At 39.8% G+C, this 24,408-nt stretch overlaps 1 protein-coding gene across 3 annotated transcripts in view; it reads left to right on the forward strand.

Annotated features, from left to right (window-relative positions):
- GABBR2 (gamma-aminobutyric acid type B receptor subunit 2) overlaps positions 1-24,408 on the forward strand; it is a 505,458-nt gene that overhangs the window by 340,580 nt on the left and 140,470 nt on the right. For all 3 annotated transcript variants that reach the window (XM_069958150.1, XM_069958151.1, XM_069958152.1), the window contains exon 9: positions 23,956-24,036. In XM_069958150.1, coding sequence (XP_069814251.1) covers positions 23,956-24,036 — 81 coding nt within the window. The remainder of the gene's footprint in view (positions 1-23,955; positions 24,037-24,408) is intronic.

Raw genomic sequence — 24,408 nt, forward strand, 5'->3', positions numbered from 1 at the left:
TTATTTTAAAACAACGGCTGTTATATTGAAATAATGGCAGTTATTTACCGTTATATGACGGCCATCCACTCAATTTCAACATTGTGTGAACAGAGCCTTTCTGTGTTTTCAATCCACTCCTGGTTTTGGTTGCTATGAGGACCTGACTTGAGGACCAAATACTGCCTGAAGTATACAGTGTGTGAACCCAGCGTGAAGGTGTATAGGGGCTTTAGTCTGTAGTTACAGCTATACTACTGATAGTGACCCTGACCTAATGATATAGAGATTGGAGATTTTGTGTCCTAAATGCAGATGCATTTTATTACAGTTTGTATATTTTATATAGCATTTTCCTTTAATTCAAGAAGGTAAATGCCCTTCAATCCATAAATGCATATTCTTTTTATATATGGAAAGCATGGCTCATCCAAGTGGATTATGTACAAAATGTTAATTTGGTATCTAGCAATTAGAAACAAGATCTGCATAGGGTCTTGGAACTGACAACAGGGTGCCTAAAATGTACCCGAAAACAGATAACATTCATTTCTGTGGTTCACAACAGATAAATTATCACTAGAGGGTAAGCTATTACATGACAGCCATATTGAACTGCTGAACATAGATAAGGCTGAATAGCATCACTGTAAAACTTACATAAAATTGTGTGCCTCTCCTTTTGTAAATATAAAACTATCTAATGTGTATGAATGGTGGTGCCTTAATTGTAAAGAAGGACTGGACATGATGAATTTCAAAGTGCCAGATCCTTTGTTCTGGCAGTGGTATTCAGCTACAGGATAATACCCTATACTAGTTGAGAACACATGCACACTTGTCTGATCTGGGAGTGAAGGTGTATGGGTGGTCAGAAGCAATAGTTGTTTGTTAAACACATGTAATAGTCTTTTGACACTTCTGTCTGCTAACATTAGCTGCAACTGACATAAAACATACACATATTGTTGCACCTCTACAATACAGGAAGAAAGCATGGAAAATGGCAGCTGTAAGAGAAAACAATGGGGGAGATTTATCAAAGGGTGTAAAATTTAGACTGGTGCAAACTGGCCACAGCAGCCAATCACAGCTCCTCTTTCCTTTTACCAGAGCTGAAAGCTGAGCTGTGATTGGCTGCTGTGGCCAGTTTGCACCAGTGTAAATTTTACACCCTTTGATAAATCTCACCCAATATCTTATTCCAAATACTTTTAGTTTATTGATCAATGTTGTTTAAAAAAAAAAAAAAAAACAGCATAAAATCAATAACATAAGCAAAAGATTTGTAATATATTTTATGAAAAATACATGCTTCATGCTTCTTTTTCCTCTTCTTAAGCTTATTTTAACCCTAAAAAAAACAGCTCAGCTCTAGCTTGTTCTTCAAAAATGAACTAGCAGCTCACTGAGCATTCAGGTTGTTATCCATACAAGTCTATGGAGTGGCAAGGAGGGAATTCGGAATCATGAGTTTAGAGGGCAGAGGCAGAGACAGAATGAAAAGTGACTACACAGGAGCTAACTGTAAGTATTAGATCTCAGCCTAGAGCTTTATCTTACAGCTTAGACTGTTAACTACTGCCCCATAATGCCCTCCATGCACTGCTTCTTTGGGTGTGTATGAAGACATTTCAGGGTAGGATACCGTGTGTGTGTGTGTGTGTGTGTGTCATACACCATAGATGTTAGCCCTAACCTTTGGTTCAGTGACAGGGGAAAATGAGAGATAAAGCTTGCAGAGTAGAAGTCTGGTAAAAATGCCATATATAGGCTATGTTCCCAAAATGTAAAATTAAGTGCAGATATTTATCATAATAAATCAAATTATAATCATGAGTTTATTTGCACGTATTTCTATGTTGTGGGAACATAGCCATAAGTTATACAAGTGCATCTCAAGAAATTAGAATGTCATTTAAAAATTGTTTTTTTTTTTTTTTTTTTTTTTTTAAAGGGACTCTGTTACCACAATCTGCCCCCCCCAAACCACTTGTACCTTCAGATAGCTGCTTTTAATCCAAGATCTGTCCTGGGGTCCATTTGGCAGGTGATGCAGTTATTGTCCTAAAAAAAAAGATAACTTTTAAACTTGCAGCCCTGTGCCAAATTGACATGGCCTATAGTGTCTATGCCCCAGACTTGGACCACCTGTGCAGTGTTCAGATAGGTGATGAATAGGAAAAATGCTGCCCGAGGCGTTCCTAATGGTAAAGAGGGTGGAAAGGAGGGAGGGAGAGGCGTTGCAAGTCTGGGGCATAGACATTGTAGGCCACGCCAATTTGACACAGGGCTGCAAGTTTAAAAGTTGTTTTTTAGGACAATAACTGCATCACCTGACGAACGGACCCAGTAAAGATCTTGGATTAAAAGCAGCTACCCGAAGGTACAAGCAGTTTGGGAGGAAAAATTGTGGGTACAGTCGCTTTAAGATATTAAATTCAAAAAGTGAAACGCCTATTTTTTATACAGAGTCAATACAAACAGTGAACTTTTTCTAGTGTTATTTATGTTAATGTTGATGATTATGGATTACAGCCAAGGAAAATCCAAAATTCATTATCTCAGAAAATTGGAATAATTAAACCAGAACACTAGCAAAAGCTTCTTAAGAGTTTAAAAAGGTCCCTTAATCTGATTTCGTAGGTAACACAATCATGGGGTAGACTGCTGACTTGACAGATGCCCAGAACACAGTCACTGCCACTCTCCACATGTAGGGCAAGCCCCAAAAGGTCATTGGTAAAGAAGCTGTATCAAAGCATATTAATGGAAAGTTGAGTGGAAGAAAAAGTGTGGTAGAAAAAGGTGCACAAGTAACAGGGATGACCGCAGCCTTGATAGAATTTTTAAGAAAAGGCCATTCAAAAATATTGGGAAGATTCACAAGGAGTGGACTGCTGCTGGAGTCAGTGCTTTAAGAGCCACCACGCACAGAGGTATCCAAGACATGGAATACAAGTGTCGCATTCCATGTGTCATGCCAATGATGACCAATAGACAACACCAGAAGCGTCTTACCTGGGCCAAGCAGAAAGAAAACAGACTTGTTGCTCAGTGGTTAAAAGTGTTGTTTTCAGATGAAAGTAATTTTGCATTTCATTTAGAAATCAAGGTCCCAGAGTCTGGAGGAAGAGTTGAGAGGCACAATCCAAGCTGCTTGAGGTCTAGTGGGAACTTTCCACAATCAGCGGGCTCTATCCCACATCTGGAGTAGACAGCTGCCTGCACCATGCAGGTCATCCAACCAATGCCTTTCTATCTAGCGTCATGGCCCCACCACTTCTACCTGAACACAGACTTTTAGATAAAGCTGTCATTGCCGAAATGTTGGATATTCTGTCTGTGATTTTATCTATTCCTATTAAATAATGCACAAGAGCACTTGCATCTAAAACTCCAGTCAATTACTTTTGAATACTCAGTGGATAACCTTCATAAGCCTGTGTCTATTTCTATTCTGTTCGTCTTGACAGCAATAGGCTATGTTAACACAACGCCAAATAAAGAGGAAAGATGGACACCTTTTCTATTTAAAAAGATGTCTGTTATTGCCGTGATGTGATTGACTTCAGTGAATTGAAGTCAATAGAATGATGGACGTCCAATGCACACAGTGTATAAAATTACAGACGTCTGCATGGACATCAAAATTATGATCAATACAATTATTTTTGGACGGCTTTTGCAAACAGCGGACCTTATTTTTTAGTTGTTCTCACACAATTTTTCTTTTGTCACTGTTATTTTCACCATTTTTATTAAATTTAATGGCTTTTTAATTAAAGACACACCCAAAGGCCAATCAATCCACCTAAACTAAAATAATGTACAAGCAGCCACCATGGCACTGACGTGTGGCCAAACAGCCAAATGACGGACATAATTTTAAACTCAAAATGAAGGAGACAAGAAGAAACAAAGACATGCATAAGATAGTTACAAATTGACCTACAAAATTCACTTGTACATAAGATATCTCAGTTTGCTACACAGCATTATGAGCTTAAAGAATAAACTGGTGTGTGGTTAGGGTGGGGCTTCTGGTCAATAAAAATAAAACATAAATGTATTCTGCAGGCATATAATATTCATTACTAAACTTATATGTACTTACTAGTTTCAGTAGATGAGCTAAAGTATATGACTATATTCAGGCATGTACATTGTGCAGACTTTGTCTTGTAGGTTTACATAGGAGAATAAAAAGAAAGAAAAGAAAAACAATTCAGTTTTATGTGCAGGGGTAAGAACATTTACAGGGTATTGGTAGTTTTGCTAATGCTATTTTTCATTATAATCATTACCTAACCATGACGGGCCTCATTTTAACATGTATTCATTTTTTTATTAGGATAAAAAGTTATATAAATATAAACCCCAGTTATTATGATTATGCCATCATGAAGTCTGTTGTATTGTAATAGTTAACAAACATTGTTAAATGGATAAAAATTGGCTTCCCTTTTTCCTGATGAATTATTTATGCTTAAATGGCTGTGTTCTGAATCTTACAGTTCAGTGGCTGACTTATATAATACCAGTCACAGTAACATCATTTTCAGTTAAACCTGACAGTGAATGTCTGACATTCTAAAATAAAGAAACAATACGAATTTCCTTTTTTATCATACACTTTTCTAATTAACATTCGAAGGTGTGTTTTTTTATTCTTGTAGAAAAAGTGGTTTGTAAAAATCAGTGACAGCTGAAATGAGTTCAAAATAAATATTAACTGGGTATTCATGCATAATTCATTCTGAGAGTCTACATTACTTCAAACCAAATCACCCCTGTCATAATTCATGTACAGACTCCAGCTAAAATATATGCAAATAATTTCTTCTGCTTTGAAGTTTAGTGTACTTTTCTTACATGTTTTAAATCAATGGTCCATCTATAGCCATAAAGATGTGCACATTAAAATATATTTTTTATGGCTGCTTAACAAATCTTTTATTATTCCTAAGAGTAAAAAGTTTGCATTGGGTTTTAAGCACGCATGCATTCAGGGAGAACATTGACCATGTTGTTATTTTAGCTGTCTACCAGATTATATTTGAGTTGAACTAAATAATGGACATGAGCCAAAAGTGCAGGCTTTTATCTTTAGCCCTTTCTCTCGGGGCAGTATGCCCTAAATGGTGACTGTAATCTTGCATGCATGCTCATCTTTTTCAATAAATATAAATATATATATATATATATATATATATAGAGAGAGAGAGAGAGAGAGAGAGAGAGAGAGAGAAAGAGAGAGAGAGAGAGAGAGAGAAGAAAAATCAAAACACCATACACAATAATGGAGTACTAATTTTAATGTAACCTAGTGACTACACTTAAAATGACTATACATCCTGCAAAATGCAGATTTCATGCAGCTATATAAATAAAAAAAATAAAAATAAAAAAAAATGAAAAGGTCATGCTGACACATCCACAGTAGAAGCCACAAATGTCTAATAGGTACACATCCTACCTTTGCACCCAGCACCTATGTCCAGAACATGGGTTCCTTTCAGGTCAAAGTCAGAAGTGTAACTGAAGGAGGTGGCGGACGGCCAGAGGAGGGTGCACCATGGGGCAGAGAAATGGTCCCAGTGCTCCCAATGAGCGCACATGCATATTTACTATAATCAAACAACACAAAGTCAGTGGGGCCTACAGAAAAAAGAAGTATAGTCATGGTTACATCAGGTACGGAGCTGTAGGGTGCTGCTGATAGAACCTGCTGATAGTTCCCCTCTAGTATTAGTGGCTCAAAAGAAATAGAACGGTTGACTGCTCAGATGTTCCATGCTATGACATGTATTATCTCTAGTGTAAATCTTATTTGTTGAGTTTACATTTGAAATCAGTTGCTGGTAACTCTTAAACCCTCTGTACAAATCAGATATGTTCTTACCAGTAAAACAAGTGATTGCAAGGGTTAAAAACAAAGTGAACCAGAAAGGTACAAAATAATTAGGGGGGAGACTTAAATAAAGACTTTCCCCTATTGGCTCGGCCCGATTTACTAAGAGCTGCACGCCTTTATTGCAGAACAATGAACAGATATAGGAACGAGTAGGGGTCTTTGGCACCAAGCACCCCAAGCGACCGCTTGGGGCCCCCAACATTCAGGGGGGCCCCCACGCCCGCCTCTTCTCTTGTGCTCAAGACCACTAGACAGGGTCGCTGCCCCGCTCACTGCTGTGATCTGAACTGTAACTATGAGCACTCGTAAGAGCGCTCAGTTACATGCAGCAGCAGCACTGACAGGGCGGGAGCCATTGGCTCCCTTCCTGTCAGTCACTCTTGTGGCCGCAGGAAATGTTTTCCCTGCGGTCACAAGTGGCCGCTCTGTCCTTGTGGTGTCGTTGCTCCAGTGACATCACTGGAGCATCGGCGCCAGGACAAGGGGAGCGCGGCCACAAGAGTGAAGAGAAGAGGAGAGGCCCGGACCCAGGTGAGTATAAGTGTTCGTTTTATTGTGTTATATACTATATGGGAGGGGGAGCACACAGGGGCCTGTGTAACTGGGGGAGCGCACAGTGGGGGTCTATATAAATGGGGGGAGCACATAGGGGGCTATATACTACTGGGGTAGCACACAGGGGGTCTATATACTACTGGAGTAGCACATAGGGGTCTATATACTACTGGTGGGGCACACAGGGGTCTATATACTACTGGGGGAACACACAGGGGTCTATATACCACTGGGTGGGCACACAGGGGGTCTATATACTACTGGGGGAACACGCAGGAGTCTATATACTACTGGTGGGGCACACAGGGGGTCTATATACTGCTGAGGCAGCACACAAGGGGTCTATACATAACTGGAGGGCACACAGGGGTCTATATACTACTGGGGCAGCACACAGGGGGTCTATATACTACTGGTGGGGCACACAGGGGGTCTATATACTACTGGGGGCAGCACATAGGGGGTTTATATATAACTGGGGGGGCACACAGAGGTCTATATACTACTGGGGCAGCACACAGGGGGTCTATATACTACTGGTGGGGCACACAGGGGGTCTATATACTACTGGGGGCAGCACATAGGGGGTTTATATATAACTGGGGGGGCACACAGAGGTCTATATACTACTGGGGCAGCACACAGGGGGTCTATATACTACTGGAGGAGCACACAGAGGTCTATATACTACTGGCGGGGCACACAGGGGGTCTATATACTACTGGGGGAACACACAGAGGGTCTATATACTACTGGTGGGGAACACAGGGGTCTATATATAACGGGGAGCACACAGAGGGTCTATATATAACTGGTGGAGCACACAGGGGGTCTATATATAACTGGGGGCAGCACACAAGGGGTCTATATACTTTTGGGGGAGCACACGAGGGGGCTATATATAACTAGGGGAACACACAGGCGTCTATACACTACTGGGGGAAGCACACAAGGGGTATATACTACTGAGGGGAAGCACACAAGGGCTATATACTACTGGCGGCTGCGCACAAGGGGTATATACTCAGGGCCGGCGTCAGCACCCGGCTAAGTAGGGCAAATGCCGGGGCCCCCAGCTCCTCTAGGGGCCCACTCTCGTTTGTTACTACATTTTTTTTGTTAGTAAAAAAGAAAAAAAAGTGTACTAACAAAGGGGACTGGGCCCCTAGAGGCCGCATGTGACAGTTAGGGGCCCGCCGATCCATACTGGGGCCCCCGAGCACCTGTCTTCCATCACAAATCTTCCCTACAGCCGAGTAGGAAAGAGGACCTTTGAGTCTGAAGGACCTTTGATGATGTCACGGGTCATGTGATCGGACACATGACCTGAGGGCAGCAGGTAGGCTCTGCAAACTAAGTGTCCTGTATGTGCTGGTTCTTCTACTTGTTTTGTGTATAGAGGTCCTGCTGTAATATATCTATATCTATTACAGCAGGATATATATATGTTACAGCAGGACCTCTATACACAAAACAACTAGATATCTGTATCTATCTATCTATCTCCTATCTATCTATCTATCTATCTATCTCCCTATCTCCTATCTATCTATCTATCTATCTATCTATCTATCTATCTCCTATCTATCTATCTATCTATCTATCTATCTATCTATCTATCTATCTCCTATCTATCTCTTATCTATCTATCTATTTCCCTATCTCCTATCTATCTATCTATCTCCTATCTATCTATCTATCTATCTATCTATCTATCTATCTCCTATCTATCTATCTATCTATCTATCTCCTATCTATCTCCTATCTATCTATCTATCTATCTATCTATCTCCTATCTATCTATCTATCTATCTATCTATCTATCTATCTATCTATCTATCTCCTATCTATCTATCTCCTATCTATCTCCTATCTATCTATCTATCTATCTATCTCCTATCTATCTATCTATCTATCTATCTATCTATCTCCTATCTATCTATCTATCTATCTATCTATCTATCTATCTATCTATCTCCTATCTATCTATCTATCTATCTCCTATCTATCTATCTCCTATCTATCTATCTATCTATCTATCTATCTCCTATCTACCTATCTATCTATCTATCTCCTATCTATCTATCTCCTATCTATCTCCTATCTATCTATCTATCTATCTATCTATCTATCTCCTATCTATCTATCTATCTCCTATCTATCTATCTATCTATCTATCTATCTATCTATCTCCTATCTATCTATCTATCTATCTATCTATCTATCTATCTATCTATCTATTTCCCTATCTCCTATCTATCATATGAACATGGTGAGACCTCTAGTTCTCCTATTTTCAGGCCCTGCAGTGATATACAGTGTGTGTGTATGTATATATATATATATATATATATATATATATATATATATATATATATATATATATACACACACACACACTGTATATCACTGCAGGGCCTGTATATAGGAGAACTAGAGGTCTCACCATGTTCATATTATAAATATATATATATATATATATATATATATATATATATATATATATATATAATGCTGGTGCTGCTAGTTCTCTAGTATACAGCTCCTGCTCTGTGTGTGTGTGTATGTATATACACACACACACACACACACACACACAGAAGGAGCTGTATACTAGAGAACTAGCAGCACCAGCATGATATATATATATAATCCTGTGACTGGGTCTGACTCCTCCAGAGTCCTGACTACCGCAGAGATCAGGAGATACAGGAGGAGAAAGATATGCAGCAGCCGCATGTTTCTTCTGCTGCAAATCTTTCCTCGCCTGTCTCTCCATGATTTGCTCCTCAAAGGGGCCCGTCGAGGCTCTGTCGCCCAAGGGCCCACAAAAAGCTGGAGCCGGCCCTGTATATACTACTGGGGGCAGCACACAGCGGTCTATTGTTGTGGAGTGCGTGTCGAGGGGGGGCCCAGACATAACTTCGCTTGGAGCCCCAGAAATGCCAAGACCGCCCCTGATAGGAACAGACACGTTACTGTTCATGTATCTGTTCGTATCCACAAACTCATGGATTCTGGGACATAGTCGAACTTTGCGGTTTAAGTTTGCTTATTGCTCTACGTGGGTCAAACTGTGCATGACATAATGTACTAAAAACAAGTATGGCGATGTTCACACAACATCAGAAATATTGAAAAGGCGTCCGATTTTCATATTTTAAAAAACGTCCATTTTTCAACCAACTGCAGTAGCACTGCATTGAAATCAATGAAAAGGCGGACGTCCGTTGCACACAGTGTATTAAATAATGGACGTTTTTGCCGCGGACGTCAAAATAATGAACATGATCATTATTTTTGGATATCTTTTGCAAACCGGACGTTTTTATTAGTAGTTCACACACAGTTTTTCTTTTGTCACAGTTCTTTCTCAGTTTTTACTATTAAATTCAATGGACTTTTCAATTAAGCTGCACCCAAAGTCAGATTTTAGACTCAAAGTAACGGACGTCATTTTAAACAGAGCTGAAAAAACGTTGTGTGAACATAGCCGAAGGGTGTAAGTTTTATGGCTATTATACTAGAAAACCTTTCTGATATTGAGAACAATCACTAGGAGGCTCCTAACCAGCTGTCACTTACAGTAGATTATAAATATTGATGATATCAGTGTACAGTGAGCCATATAACTTTTGCCATATTAATATTCATGACTCAGAAGGTAATAGCTATTGAACGTATCTCTATTGTAGTGAAAAGACGACAGGATAACCTAAATTTACATTAAGTCATAATGATGAGCATAGCTTAAGAATTATGAATGCTAAAATATATAACATTTCTTGTATTAGCGATGGCTGTACTGTTGCAGTATATGATTAACTTAAATGTAAATTTGAGGCTATACACCTTCTATAGCTGATTCAGCCGATAGCCCTCTCTCTATTTAGCCCATACACATGAATGCTTGGCGTTCTGAATAGGGTGCTGGGAGAGGTAAGCCGCTGCCAAGCAGTTGAAATTCAAAATGCTTAATACTTCTTTCCCCCAACGTTATCTCTCAGGCTGGAGACAGGACGCCACAATACACATTAGACAGTCAGACAGTCCTGTCAAAAATTGTGGGTTTGGACAACTTTTTTTCTACTATATATGGAATCTTAAAAGAAATGTAGTATCATTAAATGACCTCCTGTGTTAATCAAGTATATACGTTAATATACAGAATAAACAGAATCATTGAATCTGCCCCCAAAAAAATGTGCCACAAAACTCATGCAGTTTTCGATGGGTATACAAACTGCACACATTTTTGTCACCATGAATTAATCTTCACTGGGCCAGTCTGTGCAGAGCAGAGGGACAACTGACATCACATCCTGCATTTGGTCAATTTTTTTGTTGTTACTGAAGACCAAATGGCCTCATTAAAGGAGCTTCAACTGCAGTTCCTCAGTACGAAATAAAAAATGTTATTGATAATGACTGTGCCAATTTAAACTTGTAACAGAACGTAATCCTCTACACCCAAAAGCAAAAGTGTATCAGGCGCAGGTCACATCCAGGAGCACACTGTACTGTAGCATGAATTTATTTTAAAAACACATGAAGAACTACACATTTCAAAGCCAAACTGGCTCCTTTCTTGGGTGCATGAGGTTTGGCTTTAAAATGTGTAGTGCCTTATGAGTTCTTGAAATAAATGTTATAAGTTTCCTGCTACACTGTGCTCATGCGTGTAACCTGTGCCTGATACATCTGTGCTTTTTGGAGTGGAGGATTACATTCTGGTACTCACCTCACCGTGGGTTTAAAAGAAGGCTGCGGTTTATAGCATATTCCCTCTTGGGAGTTGTGCCTTACCATTTTATAACTTCATCAGTTGAGGGAATGTGCAAAGATTTTCTCTTGTTTTTGATGATTTACCTGGGATTCTGCACCATGAAGCGCTGTATATTTGTTTTTCTCTAATTTAAACTTGTAGGCTTTGGCAAGTTAAATCTTTTTGCAAATACATTAATTTAGCAAACCTGCCTTTTTTTACACTTTTTTTCACTGTAAAACATGCAATCAAAAGATTGCATGTACTGATCTATGCTATGCCATAGCATAGCATAGATCGGTGATAGTAAAAAGAAAGAGACGTATGGCACTCACGCAAAAGTAGTGGGGTCTTCTATTTATTCATGGACACGAAGTGCAGGCAAGAAAGGGGGAAGATGCCAAGCGGGCACATTTAGAGAGGCAACAGTTTCGCGCTACAGGTGCGCTTTGTCAAACCCAGTGCATCAGTGTTATTGGTAATCTATGTATAAAGCCTGCCTGAGAGCAGACTCTATGCATCAATGGCTGATCCGACAGGACGGAGGTAAGTGACTTACCCTCGCCCGTGGGCACAAGCGATCGGGACCCCTGCAGCATGGCTCTCATTACCTCCGGCCCTGGACACACTGATGTGTGTGGGACCGCTCTCACTGCAGTAGTCCCGCACAAATCAGTTAGCCCCTCAGTCAGGAACATATATATATATATATATATATATATATATATATACATTCCTACTGCATGGGATATGTGCAGTAGGAACGTATATATAAGTATTACTGACAGGAAGGGGTTAATATTTTTTACATTGTCATTTAGATAGCCATATATGCTTTATAGCAGCCTCATTAACAAAGGAACAGTAGACTGGAGCTACATTATTGACTTCTATACTTTCTAGGCATGTTCTCTGACCTGTGCAGAGGTGTGCAAAGAGGCAATAAAGCTGACCTCTGACCACCTGCTGTTGTGAATGGCCTGATCCCGTGTTGTCTATATATTGATGTCACCTGTAACAATAAGGAGGACGCTTCTAAACAGTTTTCTCTACGTAATAGAAAGTGCTAACTTATTATTAGGGTTTGTGGTCAGAATGAAAAGAGATTTCAGGATTATTTTATAATGTACATAGCAGAATTCAAAATTAGACAAAAATAACCAAATATTCTTTAAAACTATATTTAATATAACACTTGATTTAAACAATGGTATAGTGATGTAAACTTCTTTAATAAAAACAGCACATTTGTTCTCCTTGATTTAAACAATGGTATAGTGATGTAAACTTCTTTAATAAAAACAGCACATCTGACTTTACCTTCTGTCCTTCGTGACCCCCCCCCCCCCTTTAATGGTTACTATTTTAAAATATATATTTCAAAATCTATCTAAACATATGTTCTGTATTCTTGTTTCTGTTGGTTAATACAGATACTCTTTTTCTTCTAAATCTGTACATTTATAATAGATCATGTAGCAATGCATTCATCTTTTAAAAAGGAGCGAAATATTTTGATAGAAGATACCTAGCAGATAGTGATGAGAAATAAACACATAAAGAAGTCATGTGATCTTTGACAGCAAGCATGACAAGCACCCACATAAAAATGTGAGGGAAAATTCACAACTGTCATTTGAAAAAATATAACCAGCTGCATACACTGCTTGGATGAAGACAATGCTTTGTGCTGTCACAACTTCTAAGGGATTGTCAGACTACTGTCAGAACTTTGTCAAAACCAGTATAATCATTTAGTTGCAGTAATCATGTCATCATGTAAAAATGTAATCATACTACGTAAAACACTTTCACTATCCACTCTAGTCCTTCATTCTGTTTGTAACTACTTGTGTAGTGAACATTTCTTTCTTTTTTTTATTAAAGGGGAAATCAGGAAATAGGATATCAATTATTTAAAACTGGGCTCTGGTTAAAAAAAAATTATATATTAATGACAGTGTTCCTGAATTTTAGCTGCATTGTTCTCTATAGAATGGGGACTAATATAGCAATCGCAGTGAGACCAATACTGCATCTAATACTGCAAGTCAATCTAGTGTCAAAGTTCTTAAAGGAGAAGTCCAGCAAAAAATTTTTATTAAAGTATTGTATTGCCCCTCAAAAGTTATACACATCACTAGAGATGAGCGAACCGGGTTCGAATCGATCCGAACCCGAACATTCGGCATTTGATTAGCTGGGGCTGCTGAACTTGGATAAAGCTCTAAGGTTGTCTGGAAAACATGGATACAGCCAATGACTATATCCATGATTTTCACATAGCCTTAAAGCTTTATCCAACTTCAGCAGCCACCGCTAAGCAAATGCTGAAAGTTCGGGTTCAGATCGACTCGAGCATGATCGAGGTTCGCTCATCTCTACAAATCACCAATATACAAGCAAGAATGCAAAAATGAAAATTAATACAATCTTTACTTTTAATGCTAACAGTGCATACCCCCACAGAAATAAGTAATGAACAAAACTATTAGGGGTTTTCACACACAAATCCAGTGGAAAGGACAATAGTAAAAACAACAAGCCAATGGTCCTATGACACGTCAGGAAATGCTGGTCCCCAATTAAAAGTTTAATTATTGATTGAGAGAATAGCAGCTATATTGTCAATGCATCTTAAAGGGGTATTCCAGGTTATTTTGATATTAATTCTACTGATTTGTCTTGTAATATAATTAATATATCTCATTGGTTTCTATTATAAATTTTGTCTCTTTCTCTCTATTTTTATATTAGTCACATGGTTCTGTGACCGGACCGGAAGGATCGGCCGGCCTCTTGCTATTTATGTAGTTAGAAAGCTAGCAGAGCCTTACAAATGGCCTCCCTGCACACGGAAGGTCACATGACACCCTGTTCCCCGGGCGGCCTGTCAGTGTGAAGGAGGTCGCATCCACCTCCTATATAATCACTAAAACCCTCCACCCCCTGCCAGTGTAATCATCCCAATCTCCCCCGGCCCCCTCCTTCCTCTAAAATCATCCTGATCTCTCCCCCGGCCCCCTCCTTCCTCTATAATCATCCCGATCTCTCCCCCGGCCCCCCTCCTTCCTCTATAATAATCCCGATGTCCCCCCTGGCCCCCTCCTTCCTGTGTATACAGTCCTTTTCAAAGATCATTCACCCCATCCCCCGGTCTCGGCACCTCTTGCACTCAGCTGACAGGCTCTCTCTCTCTCTCTCTGTGTGACTGTGTACGGAGCAGGAAAGAAATCTCTCCTGCTTCACAGAGAGAGAGAGAAAGCCTGTCAGCTGAGTGCCAGAGGTGCCGAGACCGGGGGATGGGGTGAATAATATTTGAAAAGGACTGTATACACAGGAAGGAGGGGGCCGGGGGAGACATCAGGATGATTAGAGAGGAAGGAGGGGGCCGGGGGAGACATCGGGATGATTATAGAGGAAGGAGGGGGCCAGGGGAGACATCGGGATGATTATAGAGAAAGGAGGGGGGCCGGTGGAGAGATCGGGATGATTATAGAGGAAGGAGGGGGGCCGGTGGAGAGATCGGGATGATTATAGAGGAAGGAGGGGGCCGGAGGAGACATCGGGATGATTATAGAGGAAGGAGGGGGCCAGGGGAGACATCCGGATGATTATAGAGGAAGGAGGGGGCCGGGGAAGACATCAGGATGATTATAGAGGAATGAGGGGGGCTGGTGGAGACATCGGGATGATTATAGAGGAAGGAGGGGGCCGGGGGAGACATCGGGATGATTATAGAGGAAGGAGGGGGCCGGGGGAGACATCGGGATGATTATAGAGGAAGGAGGGGGCCGGGGGAGACATCGGGATGATTATAGAGAAAGGAGGGGGCCGGGCCGGTGACGTCACAGAACCACGTGACTAATGTAAAAATAGAGAGAAAGAGACAAAATTTATAATAGAAACCAATGAGATATATTAATTATATTACAAGACAAATTAGTAGAATTAATATCAAAATAACCTGGAATACCCCTTTAAGGATATGTTGATGCCATATGGGAGACGATTATGGGAGATTGTGGATTCAAACTCTGTCCAAAAGGTACACAAATAGGATTCAACCCACAAAGAAACAAAAACCGTTTAAAAATCATGTGAGCCAGATGCACCAGTAAACAATTCTAGACCACAGCTGTTGACTTTCTGAAGCATGAAGTACAATTTACTGTTAAACTCACTAACTTGTAAGTCATTTTTATAATACTTTGTAAAGCCTAATAAAATTGACGGCAATTGTAGCAAGTTGTAGTCTAAAGATCAAAACTACCCATAAGGAGTTCATGAAAAACAAATATAAGCTCACTAAGCCAAGACTGCAGTCGCTTTAAGGACACAATGAATACATTATCAAGGTATTGTAGGCAAGGCGATCATCATACTGTATCTATAGAAATTTCCAAAAAACGCATAAAGGTAGATAAGTCATTCATCTTCTTCATCAATAGCAGAACACCATAACATAGTGGCATTTGGACAACAAAGAGAAACAAATATAATTGGCCAGGCCAACAAAATCATCCAAATAATGTGTAAAGTAGCTAAATGTCCTTACCAGCCTCAGGGTGCGTTTACAGAGAGATTTATGTGACAGATTTTTTAAGCCAAAGCCAGGAACAGACTAAACAGGGAACAGGTCATAAAGGAAAGGCTAAGGGCCCTATTCCACCGGACGATTATCGTTCAGATTATCGTTAAATTGTTCGAATCTAAACTATAATTGTTCCGTTGAAATGCAGTTAACGATTAACGACCGAACGAGAAATCGTTGATCGCTTTATAAGACCTGGACCTATTTTTATCGTTGCTCGTTCGTAAAACGTTCGCAAATCGTTCGCATTGGATAAGACATCGTTCAGTCGTTTGCAATAGATACGAACACAATAGCGAAGAAATAGCGAAGAAAAAACAATCGCAATTATGATCATAAGTAACGATTATCGTTCCATGGAAATGAGTGAACGTTTTCAGGTCTTTCGCAATAGCGGTCGTTTGAGATCGTTAATCGTTAACGATTATGCGAACAATCATCCGGTGGAATAGGGCCCTAAGATTTCTTCTCTCTTCAAATCCATTCCTGGCTTCGGCTTCAAAAATTGGTCAGATAAATCTCTCACCATTAGGCTGTGTATCCCCACCTCGTCAAAGAAAGAGAAAGGGCAGCTGCCTTTTCTATTTAAATAGATGTCTGTTATTGCCGCAATTTAATAGATTTCAATGCAAACAGTGTATGAAATAACAGACATTGACTGAGCGGGCATCAAAATAATGATTGTGTCAATTAATTTCAGACATCTATTGCAAACAGCAGACGTTATTTTTTAGTTTTTCACACACAGTTTTTCTTTTTTTACAGTACTTTCACAATTTTTACTAATAAATTCAGTGGACTTTTCAATTAAAGATGCACCCAAAGGGAAATTAGTCACCTAAACTAGAATAATGAACAACAGTCGTCATTGCACTGACGGGCCGCCAAACAGGGAGATGTTTGTTTGTTTTCTGTTTTTGTTTTGTTTTTGCAACAACCCTAAGCAGGGAAATATGGACCTTGCTGAGAGTAGGTTCTTGCAATGGACCAACCATACAACAAATGGTAATTCCCTTGTCTAGCTTTTCTTGTACTGCCCCTTGATAAACTCTAACAGATTTAACATTCTTTGTAATAACAACAACTATTAAATTAGTAACATGAACTGAAAAACCTTCACTGAGTACCTCTGCACCTGTCTCATGGGGTATAGGTTTAGCCACTGACGCATCACAGCTTTGTTTACCGGAGTCCTCACCCCGGCTGGTAGCAGCTGGTTTGGGACCAGATTTACCTTCTTGAAATAACGCAAGGCTGGGTGAGAGCCATTGCAGATTGAGCATTAATGTTTGAAACAACAGAAAAGAACCTGCAATGACCTTTTTTAAAGAACAAGCATGCTTCCAGTCTGTGACCATCCACTGCTGTGTAAGAGGTATTTGCAGAAGCATTTGATTAAAAATACTTTCAGGACATTGTAAGGTGTGGAAAATTAAAGTAAATCTGTAGTGCTGGGCAAATAGTGTAAAGTAGCAGTTAGTGGCACAGAAATACAGTTCAAAACAGGGCTTTTTGTCTTTATTTTCAGAATAAAAAAAAAATACAGCCTTCACAGGGAACAAAATACAAAATAAGCAATAAGCACTGCTCATCAAAGTACAGTGGTACCTTGGTTTAAGAGTAACTTGGTTTAAGAGTGTTTTGATATAAGAGCTCACAGTTTTTCAAAATTATGACTTGGTTTAAGAGCATTGCTTTGGTGTAAGAGCTCCCTGTACTGTGGGAGCGCACATGGAGGAGGGGCATGGTCTGCATAGCGGGGTCTACAGCCCTGTACTCAGACCCAGAAGGTCTTCCTCACCTTCCAAATCATAGCAGATCCACTTCAGGCTGGGGCTTGCATCAGGGGACAGGACTGTGGAGGTTATCTCCATAGCTGTAACCCCTCTCTCCCCGGACAGAGAGCACTGCTATACTGTGCCCACACATCTGCCCTGCTCATTCCTTCATGCTCCCTGCAGTCTCTGTCAGCCCTTGTGTTTCCCATCCTCTCCATTGCTGTACAGTAACCTATATTATCACATATTCTGCTGTTTCTGAATGTTTGTTTCATTAATTTTACCTGTTATTCAGAATAATAAATCATTATTTTTGGAGTGTGGAACCAATTGTCTGCATTTCAATTATTTCTTATGGGAAAATTTGCTTTGGTTTAAGAGTGGATTTGGATTACAAGCACAGTCCCGGAACGAATTATGCTCGTAATCCAAGGCACCACTGTACTAACTAAACATTAGAGGGACACACTGGAGAGAAAAAAATAAAGTCAATTGGTGTCAGAAAGCTATGCAGATTTGTAAATGACCTTCCAATCCTCCAATACGTTGGATCCTCATGTCTTCAGTGGTCTGTAACAAGCTTTTAGGCTGCATTTGCATTATGATTTTCTGACTTCCTGATAAATGCTGTAAGTAAGCAGAGTTACTGCCATCAGATTCCAAATGCCTATAGAAGGTCCTAGAATGAGACCTCCTCATAAAAGGGACCCTCTAAGACTGCAGGATCTAGAGTGTGATGATCTGTATCTATCAAGAGTGACAGGGGGCCATCATGAAATTTGGCATCGTCCACTCATCCCCTGTTACATGGGGAGATGTGGCTACTCGCCTATGACTTTTTTGACAGGTTAAAATTACCTGAACAGCCATTGAACAAGCATTTGTTGGCTGCTTGCTAGCCCTGTTACACAGGGCAACATCAGCCTGTATAATATATAGCCACCATGTCTTGTAGGGCTTTAACTCTCTCTATCATTCCCTATACTGTACCTTCTCCTAGCCTAAACTGGCTAGCTGTCCCTTTATTATCCCCAATAGACAGAAAGCACTAAGACTCACAAAAACACAGCTTAGGCAAAGCAATGAAAGCCATCTAGGAAACAAACTAAGGAAAAATCAGGATAACATGAACAACATACAAAAAGGAACTCAAGACTCAGCACACTGCTGCCTAAATCCCTGTTTCGCCCAGGCCTGACTAAAATGGCCAAAGCAAGAGAGCACTATCAGAGCCAGTATAGGGGAGATTTGTCAGGGGGACAGGTTTTTAGAAGCAGAATTCTCTAAACTCCTATAATGCCATGCTGTCCGCACATGATAGAAGTTGTAGTTTTGCACCAACTGGAGAGCCACAGGTTCAGAAATAATGATATAGGGAGCCACAGATGAGAATGGTAAAGTGAACTTAGGGGTATAGCAGCACAGTGTATTTATGGTGACACTGGCACACTGCATTTATGGGGACAGCGGTACAATGTATTTATGAGTACAGTGGCACAGTGTATTTTTCGGGGACAGCTGCACAGTGTACTTATGGGGGACAGTAGTACGGTGTATTAATGGGGGACAGCAGCACAGTCCATTTATTGGGACACCAGCACAGTGCATTTATTGGGACAATTTAACAGTGTTTTTCTGTGGACAGCGGCACACTGCATGTATGGGACAGCACCGCAGTGTTTTTATGGGAATAGTGGCATAGTCATTTGAAGGGACAGTGGTAAATTGTTATGAGGGACAGTAGCACAGTCTTTTTATGGGGGGCAGCAGCACAGTGTGTTTTTGAGGTTAAGTGGCAAAGTGTATTTATGAATAACAGCAGCACAGTTAATTCATGGGGGACAGTGACACAGTGTATTTATGGGGGACAGTGGCACGATGCATTTATGGAGCACAGTTGCACAGTACATTTATGAAGTAGAGTAGCACTGTGCATTCATGAGACACAGTGGCACAGTATATTTACAGGACACAGTATATGACAGAACTGTGTTCAGGGGCACAGTGTGTGGCAGTAGTATATTCAAGGGCACAGTGTAGGGCAATATGGTATTTAGAAGGGCACAGTAACTGACAGTATTTAGGGGCATAGTGTGTGGCAGAATTTAGAGCTAATACATAAGGGGGGAGATTTATCAAACATGATGTAAAGTGAAACTGGCCCAGTTGCCCCTAGCAACCAATCAGATTCCACTTTTCATTCCTCACAGACTATTTAGAAAATGAAAGGTGGAATCTGATTGGTTGCTAGGGGCAACTGAGCCAGTTTCACTTTACACCATGTTTCATAAATCTCCCCCAAGGTGACTATCCGAAGATCTCTGCATAGTAGTAGCAGAAAGAGATCTTCATGATGGTCTGGGCTGAAAGAAGAAAAAGAAAGAAGATGGCTCAAGTCCAAGAAGATGCCACTTGGGAGTCACTGGATATAAATGTTTACTTTCCCTCAGATTGTGTCTGACAAGTTCTGTAGTCCATGCATGATGTGCAGCATGGTGATGGCATGCACTTTTCCAGTTTGTAACAGAGCAGTTCCCAGCATATCCTTACTCATTGTACAGGTCATATCTGGAGGTGTAGATGCGTTTAATACACACTTCAGCATTATGTTTTTCCTTGTGACTTATTATTAGAGTACTTTTCTTCCTCACTACTCTAGACCACCAGGAATTCTAACATTAACCCCTTCACTACTATAAACAATCAGGGATTGTAAGAATAACCCATTCACAGCCATAAACAACCAGGGATCATTACTTTCTCCTACTTAATGTTTCATAGTAACTCCTTTTTGTCTTTGATGACCATTCTGGCATTAACCTCTTCTCCTTTGCCCTAGACCACAAGGGGTACAGACATTCACAACTTAATTTAGACTATCAAATTTACCATGTGCTAAACCTTGATGCTGTTATTTGCCTGAATGGTATATCCTGCTCATGGATGCTGTAACCACATCTTAATGGGTTAATTTTTACTAATTATGCAAATGTGCCCAAGGTTTTGCTTTAAGTCCCCTATTTAGATGGAAACCTTCCACCTCAAGTGCATTGCAAGAAATAGTATAATCTGCATTAAATGCAACACAAAGTCTTTGCATATATCTATATTTTATTAGTAAACCTAACTAAATACATTCCCATGTGTAATAGACTAAATGACCTTTCTACACATCAGCCTTTTGATTTCTCTGAGTTCTTAAAATAAAGTAACAGCTTGAGATTTTGTGAAGGATTTAAATTTGTAAGAACTTCTCTGTTTCCTTTTTTTATTTCAAGGTACTAGTAAGCGCTAAATGTAAACCTATGCATTGTAAACAAAGGCAAGAATCCATAAGATCTAAGAAAATGTATTAGATTGTATCAGTGCAGTACCATATCTGCCTACACACAATGTCAACAGTGTTGGACCCGACTCATGTCAGGCAACAAGGACACCTGATATTCCCCAACAAGCGTATACTAGGGTTGGTCCTGTTTCCTTGGGATGTCAGTCTTTTTCACTGGAAAGATACTAGTACATGCCTGTGGGAATTCAGGTGCAATGTTCATGTCTACAATCTCAGTAGACTGTCCTGTCCTGTTCTTGTGTTGAACTTGGTTGAAGAAGAACAATAAATGTTCCTGTCACGGTTACTGTAGCAAGTTCATGTGCTTACATATATGTAGGACCTGGTGTATGACTAATTTCTCGAGTATTCTTCAACTGATATTTTTCAAGATGATTATTTTTAAGTATTTTGTAAATTATACTTTATGATTAAAGTTGCCTCTAAGGTTATCAATATCTCATTGTAGCATTAATCCAAGATAAGCTTAACTAGGACCTGTCACCATATCTACCATGCCTATTTTAATTCAGTAAGTGCTTGTATCCTCCATAATTTACACCTTTGACGCGTCTCAGCATTGTGCTTTTTGTCTGTTATTGCTTTATTTCTAAATAAATTGACTACTGAGTGGAAGCATCTATGATGCTTCTGCAGGCGTTAATGCTAACTCTAGAAGCATCTGTACTTTAATTCCATTTTATTAACTTTAATGGGTGTTTTTTTAATCAACAGAATTGATGAAAGCAGCGCATTCCATTTTTAAATTTGTACATTTCTTATACACCCACATGAATAGCTGCATAGATTAAAGGGGTTTTCCAACTTAACACACACAAAAAAAAATTCTGAAACACCTACCCATACTATAGCATGCATAATGAGTCATTTTGTGGAAATCTGTAATTTGTCACTTCTATGTTTCATATACAAGCCCTTTCTTTGTTGTTTACATCCAGTCTTTTGTTTACATGCTGAGTCAGCAGTTGCAGCTAGCTCCCGCACGGTGTGGCTGGCTCCCTTCCCCCTCCCCACTATACTCAGTATAGTTACACATTTCAAGTTAGATATATAAACCTCTATATCTAATTACCTATATAATCATATGTCCCAAATACTGCTCTTTTGTCACCATTTCCTATATACTGTTCCCCCACCTCCTTTTCCTAAGAACTGCTGTCATGCCCCCGTAATACTGTCTATACCACCTATATACTGTAGTTCTCTATGGCCTCCCCCATGTACTGCTCATGTCCACATCTCATATCTGCAAGAACACCTTTACAGGTCCTTACAGATAGAATGTAAGTATTCCTATGTCTTCTATGGGATGTGCACAGCCCTAACATTTATAGGACTACACCCACATTACTAGTATCTGCTGGTTTTGTGCAAAACCATTGAATTTTTTTCAGTAATTTGCACAAAATTGCTGCAAACAAATGAGGTGATTTTGTGCAAAAATGGAAGAATATAGTAATATGGGTGTAGTTATATAACTTCTGGGGGACGTGGGCAACTTCCCAGATTGCCCCGCCTAACTCAGGCCCTGCTGGCAGCTGCTGTGTCAGTACATTTACGGCAGATGCAACAACGCATGTAGAGCAGTGAGAGGAGGTGGAGACAGTCCAGGAACTTTATGCTTTGCATTTGTTGTGTCCAGGGTGTCAGGATGTCAGTGCACGCTCTCCCTGGCTGCCGAAATTCTCTACTGATGCAGAATTACTGTTGTATACAGCTGTCATTGAGAAGAGAAGCTCAGGAGCAGGGGAGTATACACTAACTTCTTGGCTAAGAGAGAAGATAAGCTCCGGTATCCAGGCAGAAAGGAATGCCCTTGCCTCCAATATCACATGTCATGTATACAGTCCTATCCAGACAGTGGGGAATGTCCCCACTGACTTAATAGGCACGCCCTATTAGAGTCTACAAATATAGATACTGTTATTTTTTTGCACCTGTTTTTTTTTGGAGGGGGGGGCACAAGGATAAATCTTGCAAAAATGCAATACAGTAAATGGACGAAAAGAAAAAAAAAGCGAAAACAAATAAATATTAAAATGATTGGCGTAAATGCATTCATGGAAGTCTTTTCTATTAAAATATAATGTTATTGATCTCGCTAATTGAATGCTGGCAGAGAAGAAAAAGCTAATGCTAGCATTGTCAGTGTTTGGTCATGGATTGAAAGTGATCAAAATGTTATATCTACCCCAAAATGGTACCAATAATAACTAAAGCTCACACATCAAAAAGAGGACACTGGTAGAGTAATAGTAGGCAGAATATTATAAGTTTCTAAAAGAAGTGCAACATGTCCTGCTAAAATAAGACCCATATAGATTAGTTCACAGAATAATACTAAATTTTAAAAGGCGAGGAGGAACAAAAAGTTATTAAAAATCACTGTGGCAGGAAGAGGTTAAGGCCAGTTTCACACAAGCACATATTATTTTTGTGCCCATATTACAGCCAAGTCCCCTAGCCAAATTGTGGGTTTAATGATCCCTATTCATAGCATCCTAGATCTCATCCTTGTTCGTTCAGATCAATTAACCTGCAGCCCAATAAATGCAAGAAGTTGCAGTTCTGTTAATGCATACAGACTTTTAATTCTAAAATAGGTGATAAAGTTTAAAGGGATTGGTTCAATCTTATTTTCTTAAAGGGGTTGGACCACAAACATTTATCAATGACAGTCCCAGACAGTAAATGGATTGGTAGTTAACATATGTGACTACTGTTTTATTCAAATATGATATTTAAAAAGCTCTTCTAGTGACTGATGGAATCCCAGTGGTTGGACCCCCAGTGATCTGTGAATAGGTGCTAAATGTTGTTTGTTGTCCAACCTGTATTATTGAACATAGTAATTTGTAAAATCTGATATTTTTTTTTACACAAAATGAGTGTAAAGCAAAAGAGTGTTTCATAGTTGTCTTTGTACTTTTTTAGTATTTCCTGCTTGTGTTTCTCACAGAAAAAAGGTAAAGCGTATTATATAGTGTAACCTTTTACTTCCTCCCTTTATTTCTGCAGATGGTAAAGAGGTGAAGGTGGGTGAATACAATGCAGTAGCTGACAGCCTCGAACTGATCAATGACACTATCAGATTTCAAGGTATGTACCTACAAAGATAATGCACAAAAGACTAAACAGTACCCACCAAATATTGTAAATATAGAACTATAAGTAACTTTGTTAAAGGAGAAGTTCAGCAAAAAATTTTATTTAAGTATTGTATTGCCCCCCAAAAGTTATACAAATCAGCAATATACACTTATTACACGAAATGCACAAAAAGTGCTTTTTTCCCAGCACTTACTACTGCATCAAGGCTTCACTTCCTGGATGAAATGGTGATGTCACGACCCGACTCCCAGAGCTGTGCGGGCTGTGGCTGCTGGAGAGGATGATGGCAGGGGGATGCTTAGTGTCCCTCCAGTGCCCTTTGTCCCTCAGTGTCCCCCTGCCATCATCCTCTCCAGCAGC

Source organism: Dendropsophus ebraccatus, chromosome 2 (assembly GCF_027789765.1).
Source record: "Dendropsophus ebraccatus isolate aDenEbr1 chromosome 2, aDenEbr1.pat, whole genome shotgun sequence".
NCBI lineage: Eukaryota > Metazoa > Chordata > Amphibia > Anura > Hylidae > Dendropsophus > Dendropsophus ebraccatus.